Source organism: Acartia tonsa, chromosome 5, assembly GCF_053477335.1.
Source record: "Acartia tonsa isolate MP-2025a chromosome 5, ASM5347733v1, whole genome shotgun sequence".
NCBI lineage: Eukaryota > Metazoa > Arthropoda > Copepoda > Calanoida > Acartiidae > Acartia > Acartia tonsa.
The window spans coordinates 37,431,555-37,444,380 of NC_137264.1; the positions used below are offsets into that span (position 1 = coordinate 37,431,555).

The 12,826-nt window shown below is 34.0% G+C and overlaps 1 protein-coding gene across 5 annotated transcripts in view; it reads right to left on the bottom strand.

Moving 5' to 3' along the window:
* LOC145320005 (proton channel OtopLc-like) overlaps window positions 1-12,117 on the bottom strand; it is a 118,792-nt gene extending 106,675 nt beyond the window's left edge. For 4 of the 5 annotated variants that reach the window (XR_013880102.1, XM_080162438.1, XM_080162436.1 and 1 more), the window contains exons 1-8: window positions 12,024-12,117; window positions 10,954-11,275; window positions 10,342-10,370; window positions 9,877-9,979; window positions 9,292-9,399; window positions 8,858-8,946; window positions 8,016-8,127; window positions 6,336-6,377 (exon numbers count right to left, since the gene is read on the bottom strand). Coding sequence is in view for 4 of the 5 variants with exons in the window: in XM_080162438.1 (XP_080018564.1) it covers window positions 6,336-6,377; window positions 8,016-8,127; window positions 8,858-8,946; window positions 9,292-9,399; window positions 9,877-9,979; window positions 10,342-10,370; window positions 10,954-11,275; window positions 12,024-12,105 (887 nt within the window). In the remaining variant the exon portion in view is untranslated. Of the gene's footprint in view, window positions 1-6,335; window positions 6,378-8,015; window positions 8,128-8,857; window positions 8,947-9,291; window positions 9,400-9,876; window positions 9,980-10,341; window positions 10,374-10,953; window positions 11,276-12,023 lie in introns of all 5 variants that reach the window. The other variant, XM_080162437.1, reaches the window with a different exon arrangement.
* Window positions 12,118-12,826: the final 709 nt, after the last annotated feature.

Consider the following 12,826-nt stretch of genomic DNA (forward strand, 5'->3'; position numbering starts at 1 on the left):
AGCACCAAAACCGGCAAAAACAGGCAGTTAAACTTCTGTACCCCTACTTAACCCCCTGACAGACCCCCTCTCTATCTCAGCTCCTGTTACAGCGGTTGGCAGCGCTAAATAATATTTTTATCTGTTTATAGTTACAACTTATTAAGATATTGTTCTCAGTTAAAAAAAATTGGCGCTTAGCAGACCCCCCCTCTATCTCGGCTCCTGTTACAGATAGAGACGTAAAACTTTTTTCTGGTTGTTCATGTGTATTTTTAGAGAAATACTTTTCAGGTCATAGCGGTCAGACCGCTCCTTATCTGCTTTTTAGCGGCCAGCCCTAAATATTAAAACAGCTGTTGAGCGGCCAATTTTAAAGCTAAGAAAACCAAATTTTATGACAAACTAGTATTTTTCATAATAAAAAAAATACCTTTTCTAACCATCGCCAAAAAATGACAAATAACGGAAACCGCAAATTTTGGCGATAAAACGGCGGTTGGCGGCGCTAAATAATATTTTTTTTATTTAGAAGCCGGTTTTGGTGCTGGAAGCACCAATTTTTTTTAAACTGAGAATAATATCTTAATAAGTTGTAATTATAAACAGATAAAAATATTATTTAGCGCTGCCAACCGCCGTTTTACCACCAAAATTTGCGGTTTCCGTTATTTGACGTTTTTTCGGCGATGGTCAGAAAAAGTTTTTTTTTTATTATAAAAAATACTAGTTTTTCATAAAATTTGGTTTTCTTAGCTTTAAAATTGGCCGCTCTACAGCTGTTTTAATATTTAGCGGCTGGCCGCTAAAAAGCGGATAAGGAGCGGTCTGACCGCTATGACTAGAAAAAGTAATTCTCTATAAATACACATGAACAACTAGAAAAAAGTTTTACGTCTCTATCTGTAATAGGAGCCAAGATAGAGGGGGGGTCTGTCAGGGGGTTAAGTAGGGGTACAGAAGTTTAACTGCCTGTTTTTGCCAGTTTTGGTGCTGGAAGTGCCAATTTTTTTAACTGAGAATAATATCTTAATAAGTTGTAACTATAAACAGATAAAAATATTATTTAGCGCCGCCAACCGCCGTTTTATCGCCAAAATTTGCGGTTTCCGTTATTTGTCGTTTTTCGGTCGATGGTCAGAAAAGGTATTTTTTTATTATGAAAAATTTGGTTTTCTTAGCTTTAAAATTGGCTGCTAAACAGCTGTTTTAATATTTAGCAGCTGGCCACTAAAAAGCGGATAAGGAGCGGTCTGACCGCTATGACTAGAAAAGTAATTCTCTAAAAATACACATGTACAACCAGAAAAAAGTTTTACGTCTCTATCTGTAACAGGAGCCGAGATAGAGGGGGGTTCTGCTAAGCGCCAATTTTTTTTATCTGAGAATAATATCTTAATAAGTTAACTATAAACAGATAAAAATATTATTTAGCGCTGCCAACCACCGTTTCACCGCCAAAATTGGCAGTTTCCGTTATTTGTCATTTTTCAGGCGATGGTCAGAAAAGGTATTTTTTTTATTATAAAAAATACTAGTTTGTCATAAAATTTGGTTTTCTTAGCTTTAAAATTGGCCGCTCTACAGCTGTTTTAATATTTAGCAGCTGGCCACTAAAAAGCGGATAAGGAGCGGTCTGACCGCTATGACTAGAAAAAGTAATTCTCTAAAAATACACATGAACAACTAGAAAAAAGTTTTACGTCTTTATCTGTAACAGGAGCCGAGATAGAGAGGGGGTATGTCAGGGGGTTAAGTAGGGGTACAGAAGTTTAACTGCCTGTTTTGGCCGGTTTTGGTGCTGGAAGCGCCAATTTTTTTTTAACTGAGAATAATATCTTAATAAGTTGTAACTATATACAGTGAAAAAAGGGACAAAAAAAGATATTTTTTAGGCCTTTTCAAAAGGCAGTTTTGAAATCCCGTTATTTCAACAAAAAAATTAAAATGCTTAGAGAATGGCTTGGAAGGTGAATTTAGGTGTTCTGCATATTTCAACTTAAACACATAAGGCCTAAGATATGATATCCCAAAAATCTTTTGTCAAAGTCTACTCTACACCTAGCGCTGGCGATTTCATTTTTAACAGTTATAAAATGCATGATTTTAGAAAACTGACTGGCGCTAGGTCTAGAGTAGACTTTGACAAAAGATTTTTTGGATATAATATCTTTGGCCTTATGTGTTTAAATTGAAATATGCAGAAGAGCTGGAAACCTGCACATTACTGAGATATTGTTAAAACCGCCGTGCTACCGTTATCTGTTGATATTTTACATGCCTGGCGCTAGGTCGCCAGTAGAGATAGAGAGCTGAAATTTTGTACATATATTTCTAGGCCCCTAAAGTAACTTTTTAGGTTAGCAGAAGATTGAAATTCGAAAAAGGGTATTTTCATGAAAAGATCTATTGAACATTGTGAAGAAAGTTCTTTTGTAGAACACTGTGAAGTAAGTTCTTTTGTTGAACACTCTGAAGAAAGATCTTTTGTAGAACATTATGGACCATCATTCTTTTGTAGAATCATATTACTGTGAATAAAGTTCTTTTGTAGAAGATATAACTGTGGAATATTCTTTTACTAGAAACTATTATGAACAATAATACAGAAACTGATGTGAAAATCATTAAGAGTCAAATTGTCCTGCTTTGTACATTCTTATAGTTGTTACTCATTGAAGTTAATATTGCATGTTAAAATCAATTGAGAGACAGGGCAGTAAGATTTGAACTCCTAAAACATTCAGTTGTTGTGTGCCTAAGCACTGAAATTCAAGTTTGGAATAAGGGCTGCCCTTCCCTTTGACAAACCCCCAACAATCACACCATGGAGAATTCCAGTCCTTGAAATAGAGGAACCAGACCATTGGTTGGGCTGCCTTCCCTTTTTCTGTTATCAACTCCCAGCATAAATGGAACTTCAACATTAGGCTTGCCTCTGGACTACCTTCCCTTTTGTTGTAAGCCCCCCAACCTTATACATGCAATTCAGTTATGTAAGAAACAATGGTGTGACCACACAAGGGAAAACATGAATTCATATTTGGGCAACCTTTCCCTTTTTGTACAAGCCCCCACACATCACACCATAGATTCAAGTTTGTGTTTATACAGTACCGGTTATAAAATCCTGCTGTGATGTTCAACTTTACAATCAACATGGAAACGGGCAATGATATACATCTGTACACCAGCTACTGCCTGTTCAAGTGTACACAATAATACCAGTTATGTCGCAGCTGTGGTGGAGTGTGGATCTAACCGACAATTTCCAATGAAAGCTGAGTTTTTTCAGTTTTTCTTATGCAGTCAGCTCAAAGTTGATATGGGTTGAATAAATGTATAAGAGCCCAGTGAAGCATAGAGTTGTGAGACTTTTTAAACCACCAAGAAGAAAATTCCACATACCAAAACCATTCAATGAACGTCAGCTTTAGTTAAAATGCTATCATTTTCTCAAAAAAATTCTTGTTTCCCACCTGAGAAGGGATTAAATATTCCCCTTACAGAAATACTCTACCTTCCCTTACACCCCTCAATCAGAGCCTACTCTCCTCCTTTCCAGCCTGACCTACGCGCAATTAAAGTTGGCGTGCAATTTGAAACCAAGCATCATAACACTACAACTCACACAATGGGTAAATCTTGGGACATTTAAAATAAATTAGGTTGGAGATGACTAATTTATTTTGACATAACTCCTGATTTTTCAGTATGAATCTCTTGGTTACATCCATGCCAGGCGTCAGCCGTTTTTATTTATGGATGAAGGGTTTCTTAATTGAAACTTTGGCGTCTTGCTGTCGACGAGTTGCAGTTTCCTGACACCTTCCTCTTCAAATTTCAAGTCATGGTAATACTGCAGAAGAAATCAGCACCGAGAAGCAATGACATTTGTCTTTTTGGATTATGTATATAGTGTAAAAAGTGACAATAGTAAACTTCATTTGTCAGTGGATAAATATCTACAATAAATGAGGCAATTTGAATCTAGCTGCTAAAACTTTAACTTCTATCATCCAATAACTATTATATCATGATATTAACCATATTATAACCTATGTGTCATTATATTATATATGTTATAACATTATGTTGCTAATAATCTCATAACTAACTTATCATATTTATCGTTTTTGAACCTATCTAACTCACTGTGAGATTGTTAAACATTGTTCTTAACTTACTGTACTAATGATTATTTGCTATCTGTGTATCATTCTGTTAGTTAATTGTTTGTATTTTTCTTATGATTTTTTATGATTTTTTCCATAAGTTGAATAAATCATTTTAACAAAAAAAAACACAATAATACCAGATGTGTTCCAGTTCAAACTTTGTACTCTTCAACATGGGACCATATTGTGAAGGCAATTATTGTGTACATATGTATACATAACTATTGTCAGTTCAAATGAACACAAAAATACCCAACCCACCACACCTTCCTATAGCATGATGAATTTGACCTTTCTATCTTTAGAATGGCACCATGTTTATACTATTTGTAAATTTTATTATGTATTCTATAATACTTATTTGCACTGACTATAAATACTCATTCAATCATTGTAATATTCAGTCATGTTTAAAATGTAGAACCAACAAGATCAATAAAGACTTAACAAGAAAGAAGACTGTTTTATTTGGACGAACAACTTTGACAAGAAGACAGGACTGCAGGTTCCATCGTGGATATCTGTAAAGTATCGAAGAAGTGGACTTTACCACATAATTATTATAATAATCTATTATTATCGCAATATAGTACATATAACTTTTAAAGTAGAATTTACTGGTTAGGTATAATACAAAGAGTAACTCTTGTGATTCAACTTATTTTTTGATAAATTAGTTGTAAATAAGTAAGGTTATAAAAGTAATGGGATGTGTATCTCTCTGCCAGTCAGGGTCTCTTAACTTCTGGACTCATTTAGTAACTTTTGAACTAAAGAAAGTTATACGACACAGAATAGGGTTTTATCTATACTGAGGGATGAATCCTTCCAAGAAAAAACGCCCTTAAAACTAATTGGTTCAATTTAGCCTAATAAACAAATGCGATGCTAAGGTCAGTGTGTTTATAATTCATTAACCTAAGGGTATTTTTGATAATTTAGTTTTTAAAAGCAGGAGATTACCTTTTTGACATTGATATTTTTTTTAAAATACAAATATTTATCGTTAATTTATATTTTTTATCAATATTAGCATACACAAAAAATACTAAAGTATTTCATGATTAAATAGCGTATCTACGCTATAACTAGGGTTTGCCTACCTGTCGGTCCGTCAAACAAGTTTCTTTCTTGAAATTGAGCGATTGTGAAAAAAAGGCTCAAAAATAATAAAATATGTTATATTATCAGTAGCTTAGCTACGCTCTTGCCTACTTATATGTCCGTCAAATAAATAACATTCTTTTCTTCCTTGAGATTGTGTGATTGTGAAAATATTTTTAAAATGTCCAAAATTAGGTATCTTTTGCAGTAAAATGTTGTTAATTTGTTATTGTTGCGCTAATCATTGACGTATGTGTTACTATTTTACACGCTTGTATAATTTTATATATTACATTAAACATTTAAAATAATGGATATGGAATACGTGGGTCTATTGACAGGGAATAAAATTGTCGTCAACTAAAGTTGCTAGTATGGACCTAATTTATCGGTCAGTTCGTTCATCCATTAGGTGGAAGGGGATGGGGAAAAGAGATTGATAGGGGGGTTTGGTTATTTTAGCCAGCTGTAAGTATCACCTAAGTAGAGTACATGGTAATCTTGTGCAACATCCAATTAATACAATATCGATTTTTTTATAGTAGATTGAAGGTATAAAAATATGTTTTTACTAAGATTTCATAGAAATAAAACAAAATTAATATAGATTTAAAAATACAGAAAAGATAACTAGAGACTGTACCCCTTAAGTATAGGGGCTCCGAATTCGAGGGGGAAGAAAAAGAGGGGCAATGAAATAGCCCGAAACCATACCTAGTCCTATGTGAAACTTTCCTAAAATTGAAAACTTAATAGGTTTCATAGACTTTAATCTTGAAAGACAAACAAATAAAAATCTTAAAATACATCCTATCATAATATCAAAAATGCTCTATATGGCTGGTTCATTGTTTTATTATTATGTCTTTATTTATAAGCAATATTTTTATTATTTTATTTATTATCTTTTGCCCATTTTCAAATATTAATTTATGAATGTACAAATTATATAACCATCGGCTATTGGAAATGGGGGAAGGATTGCAGGGGGGTTATAAGGTTAAAAAATTTTATACCCAAAAAAAGCTAAATTAGACGATATCATCTTTGTTTTAAAGAAATAAAAAAACTTACTGTTCAGTGTGATGCATAAAACTGTTGTCATCCTCTTTTAACCTGAAACATGTTTTGTTCAAGAATAGATATTTATCACATCATATTATAGACAGCTTTACGTGGATTTAAAATGAAAATTTATATGATTAAACCACTTTTGTTAACCTCGAGGGACCGAACAAAACTGGTATTAATTTTATGATTTTCATTTTAATATTCGTGGAAAATTTCTGTAATTCGATGCTATACATGACTTTTCAGTATGGCTGAGAACTGGTTCTAATCCACCGGATATTAATAGGTTTCGAAGCTATACTAAAAAAAATTAATGAGTAATGTAAGCTGTTTATAATTTACACCTCCAGGGATTATAAGGGATAATAGTTATTCCTTTCATCGTATTATGAACGGCTTTCCGCGGATATAGAATGTACAATTATAAGATTAAAACCAGATTTTTAGCCCCCCGGGGGCCGAAGGCACGGGCTAAAAAACTGGTTTTAATCTTATGATTGTACATTTTTATATTCGTAGAAAGCTGGATATAATACGATGCTAGACATAGTTTTTTCGTATGGATGAGAACCGGTTCCTATCCACCGGATTCGAATGAATACGAGAAAACAAATTACCATTGATGAACAATAACATATCCAATGACAATAAAACAATATCACTTATGTAGTAACTATTAGTTGAAAGGTTTGGTCAATTCTAACAAAGATTCAATAATAGTATCTAAAGTTTTATTGCTAACCAATAAGATAAGGTATATATAAAACTATGGGTACCAGTGTAATTTCCTGTCCAATGTCACCGCCCTCCCTGTGGTACCCACAGTTCTATAACCAACCACGTTATTGGTTGGTATAAAAACTTTGGATACTTTTCTTGGCAATTTTCTCTTTCTCAATCCTTCCATTTTAAACTTTTCTTGGTAAAATTATATGGTTGCATCGCCCTGGCTCCATACAGGGAAATTCTTCCACCCTGGCCTCCCCGTCTAAGAAAATCTTTTGCTCATTGCTCAAAGGCCTATTGTCCTGTATTTTTAATAACACATAAAAAATAAGGCACTCGCGACATAGATCAAACACTTATACCACATTGGCATATAGTTTTATAGAGATATAATGCTTAGACACACAAAACTAGTAGGGAGCCTTTTTGAAACGAAACCCTATTTAATCAAGCACTTGAGATCTTAAGCTTCAGACTAGGGTTGGGCCGGATATCCGGTGAGGCCGGATATCCGGCCATTTTCAATATCCGGCCGGATACCGGATATTGAAATTATCCGGCCGGATATCCGGCTCTATAATTTTTTATACTTTACACCAAAAATCTCTGTTTTTTTAAATTTTAATGGCTATAATTTTCTTATTATTGAAGCTAGAAGAACATTTTTTCTGAACAAGTTTAACTTTATGTAAATTTATATAAGATTTCTGAAGAAATTTTTTTTTGCTACTTTAGTATCTGGTAATTTGGCCTGTTATCCGGCCGGATATCCGGTATTATGGCCGGATAACCGGATATTTGCCGGATATCCGGCGTTAGCCGGATTTCCGGTCGGTTGCCGGATATCCGGCGTTTAAAATCAGCCGGATATCCGGTATCCGGTATCCGGCCAAAAAAGTATCCGGCCCAACCCTACTTCAGACATACGTACTACTTTAGTTTATAGGATTATCATACCTGAATGAAACAGTACTGTTAGTATTGAAAGTTGCATCAACCCGTTTCCTTTTCTTTCTTTGATGAACCTGGCCTATCTTTCGACTTCTTTCTGTTTCCAACAAGTTTGACTCTGAAATAAACAAGGATGACAACATCCATAAGTAGCAAAAAAAAAATTGTGAATAGATAGACCATAAAAAGCGGAGCAATAACGAGTCAAGAATGAAAATAGACCACGCTAGCCTAGGAGTTTAGGTTACTTAAATCTATTATAGACACCTAAATGACTAGGTATGGCTGAGGAAACACTAACAGTAAAGCTAGCTAATTTAGCCCAATATCTTGAAACAGTTCTTTTTATTATCTGAGACAATATGACGTTTTGATAAATAAAGCATTGTGGCGACATACAATTTAAATGGTTTATGTCAACTTTTATAATTAAAAGAATCCATAACTGACACATTAACGAAATTCAGTTTTAAAACAGTACATGCCAATGTTGATATAATAACAAGTATGACAAAATCTAATGTAGTGACGAATGGTCGTACGAACTAACCTCAGTTACAGAATAGCTATTACTTTTACTTTATACTACTTGACGATCGGCTTTGCTCCTAGCATCTAGGAGCTCTGTATACTTATGGATAGGGAAAGCCGAAAAATAGCCTTAAACCATCCCAAGAAAAGTGTGAAGCTTCCATATAGGTTAGTTTACCTCTGATAGTAGGATAATTGTTTGGTAGATGATATGAGCTTATGGTAGAAGTTACATTGTAAAGGAGAACCATATTGGTTTAGCGGTTAGCAAGATCCGTCGGTACAGAGAGACAGACACACACATCAGGATAGTTTACCTCTGATAGTAGGATTACTGTTTGGTAGATATGAGCTGATGGTAGATTTATCATCCCCGCTTATACTTTCAGAACGATGCAGCGGTGAACTATGTGAACAGACAGACATATTCATTTCATTTATATTACACTGGTACCCAAAGTTTTATATCTAAGCATTCTCATTTGTTAAATCAAAACTTTGGGTACTTTTTAATAGTTATGAATGGTTGGTTCCAAACTAGAAAGGTCTAAAAGGTTAGTTTTGGGAATTCAATACCAATTTAGCGTCTATTGTCTTATCCTTTAAGATCCCTGTATTTATGGTAGAAAATGATTCATGTAACAATCAGGCATATCTAAATATTTGTCCTACATGATTTTTAAATTGTGAATCCTAGAACGTCTCTTATATAAAATATGCAGCTGAAAGAAAATGAAATGAATGCATGTCCCTTGAATTTCTTGGAAGAGATAATTCTGAGGCATATTTGACATGTAGATGTGGGTGGTTACCAAGTGGTTGGGGGTGGTGGGATATTTTCCCCACATTTTCTTCCTGACCTACGGTCAATTTTAGAGTTAACTTATATGATGGCTTTTAAAATACATGTAAGTTTTGTATATAATTAGGGTATGTCTGACTCTGCACGTTACAGTTAGCTCTTTTCGTTAATTTTGGCATGTTAGAATTGTCCTAACGATTTAAAACTATGATGATTCCTGTAATAAATGGGTACGATTTAGACAGCGTATAAACTCTATAAAATCTGTAAGTCCATTCATCTCGCTAATTTTAACTTTTATGACAAAAAGTTTTTGTATGATATGATCATTCTATTAATCGGAGTTTTAGATCAATAATTCCTAAGACAACAAGATACAATATTTATAGCGAAGTATCACTATAATCAAGTAACAAAACGGTAAGTATGTCCTGAAACAGAATTCTGCATTTACGTAATTTTAATTAGATTAATGCATCCAATATTATTTTGGGTCCCAAGCATTGATAAACCAAATAAAAGTTAACAGAATTTCCTGTGAAAACGGCAGGTAGAGAATCAGCAAATGGTATCTGTGGCATTGGCAACTGAAAGGGGATGGTGGACAGAGCAGATCTAGGCTTGTTTTCTGGAGATTCTAATAATCAAAACAAGGAATTAATAAGTTAGTATCCTCAGATAGCCTATATAGTCAAACGCCCTTCAAACAACTAACCTTAGATTGCACGGCCTTCGTCTAAAATGTCCAAATGTGCATGGTAATGAGTTACGCTTGTTTTTGGACAAGGCTGTCACCCTACACTAACTAATATGTCTAGCACCTGACATAGCAGCAGTGGGATTAATTGTTAATGCTTTTTATTGTATGGTGGTATTAGGCCAAGATTCGATTCTATCACCTTTCCGACAACGAGCGGATGCACTATATGGAATACCACGGTCGCGAGTCAGCAAGTTGATTCCTATCTTCAAAAAAAAAATCCACCAAAAAATTTTTACCTGCATTACTTGTGTTACTTGAAATTTTTCTGTTATAAAAAATATAAACTCTTTTAAAATTTACAAATTGATAGACTATAAGATAATTAAAAGCTATGTTCTTTGTTCACTCCATCATTATACAATTATTTATACAACATAACAATAACAAACTTTTCCCTTTTTAACAGCATCGCTTTTCTACATTTAGATTTATTCATTATGTCCGTCGTACTAGCGTGCTTAAAATAGGCATGTTAGAAGAGCCCTATTTTAAAGCTTTCAAATCAATAATTTCTGTAAAAATATTGACTTGATACCATAAAGTGTGTACGTTTATTTTAAGCATATTAACTTTTAACAACTTCATTTTAAATATGTTGAATCCTAGGACAATTAGGAATAATGCTATATGCGTTAAGCCTTAAACTGATGTCTAAAATTGAACGTCAATATTATGGATTTTAAGCAACAGATTAAAATAGAAACTTTGTTCAGATTTTAAAATATTGATTTAATTAAAATTACTGTTACTCCATAATATTTTGGTCTGATAATTTTCGCTTTTAAGGATGATATTATTATTGTTCTTTTTGACTAACGTAGGTTTTATGTATGAGTTGATATTTTTTCCTTGAATTAGAATCTTCTGATGATTGGTCAGCTTCAGTTGACGTTGTTGACGCAAGATTATCAAACTTTTTAGTGAGGGCGGGGGAACTAGCACACTTCTCGGAATCAGGGAGCCGGTCATAGTGTTTCAGGGAGGGGGAATTGGTGTATTTTTTCAGGGAGGAGGGGGAGCCACCGTACTTTTTTAGGGATGAAGGGGAACTGCCATATTTTTTCATTGCGGAGGGGGGGTTGGCATACTTCTCGGAGTGGGTAAGCCGTTCGTACTGCTTGATGGAAGGGGAGTTAACATACTTTCGCGTTGATGACAGATGTTCATGATCTAGCAAAGTTACACCAAGGTATTGATTTTTAGTAGTGCAACTACTATATAATTCAGGTTTGTCTGTCTGTGTGTCCATCCGACAATTATATGCAAAAAAAATCCTCCACATGAATTCTGAATCTATTTAACGTTAGCAAAACATTGTAAAGGTTTGATGCAACCAACCACCCCACCCCTAGGATAATAATTTTGGGGAGAAAAATTTTAGGCGCACTTTGACCGCTATTTTATTCCCGCCATAAAAGTTAAATACCTCTCCCCCCCCCCCCCACCCACACACACTTCCTATTGAGAACTATAAAGTGGGGTGGGTGGGGGGATGGGCGAAAGTGACACTTTTTGAAACCAAAACTAAAAGTCAAAGGAACTCGACTAAAAAAAAGAGTTACAGGTCTGACATTTTGCAAGGCAGTTGCTTTATAGGGGTACAATATGGAACTGTGAAAAAACGGCGGCGCAACCGCCGAAAACCGCCGAGAAAAGGCAAAAAAAAATTTGGCGGGAAACGGCGGTTTTCGGCGGTTGCGCCGCCGTTTCTTCACAGTTCCATATTGTACCCCTATAAAGCAACTGCCATGCAAAATCTCAGACCTGTAACTCTTTTTTTAGTTGAGTTCCTTTGTTGACTTTTAGTTTTGGTTACAAAAGTGTCACTTTTGCCCCTCCCCCCCTTTTGTGTTTTTAACCATAAGCAAGGTCCAAGGAATTGTAGAGTAGCACAGCAACTATATATTTTGGTGTATACCCTGTATGTTGGATGACAAACACTCTGCATCTTCTGTGGGCACCGTAGTAGAGGAATTATCCTCGGAACTCACAGAGTTCATACTAATATTATTTTATCTGAAATATTTATATCGATATAAAATTCACTTATTTAGAAGTGCAGCTTCTACATAGACAATTAGGGATTTACGTCTGCCATAAGTGATATGGCTGTTTGATAAAGTCAGACAGACCAAGTCTAAAGTTTATTTAGTAACACCTTAAAAAGCTAAAATTTTATATATAATATAATATATGTATAACTTTCTATAAACAGCTTTTATGAAAATCTAAAAAATTTAATATCAAAATACTACAATTTATTGTTATTTTTTATACGTTTTTAAAAATTGATTGAAACTAAACGCTTTGTAAACTAGGATTTAAAAAAAAAATTAAATTAGATATCTGTTTCAAACTCAGTGATTTATTGACAATGCCAACCAATGTTAAATTTCAAATATAAGGTTTTTTTTAAATTAATAAACTTTTTTAATTAAAATAATTTTCAGTTTTTATGATTAAAAAAAGCAAAAGGGAGCCTTAGTTAAAAATGAATCTAAATAAAATAATTATGATTTATAATCATACTTTATTTTTTTCTAAACAACAATAAAAAATATTTGTTTAATTTATACTTATAACACCACTAAAACTCTTTGATACTCCCCCCAAAGCCAGCGGGGTGGTAAAAAAATCAGCGCGCTTCGCGCACCAAATTAGTAATCTAATAAAAGATTTAGATTGTAATTCATGTTTAAGTACAAATAGAACAAATTAAAA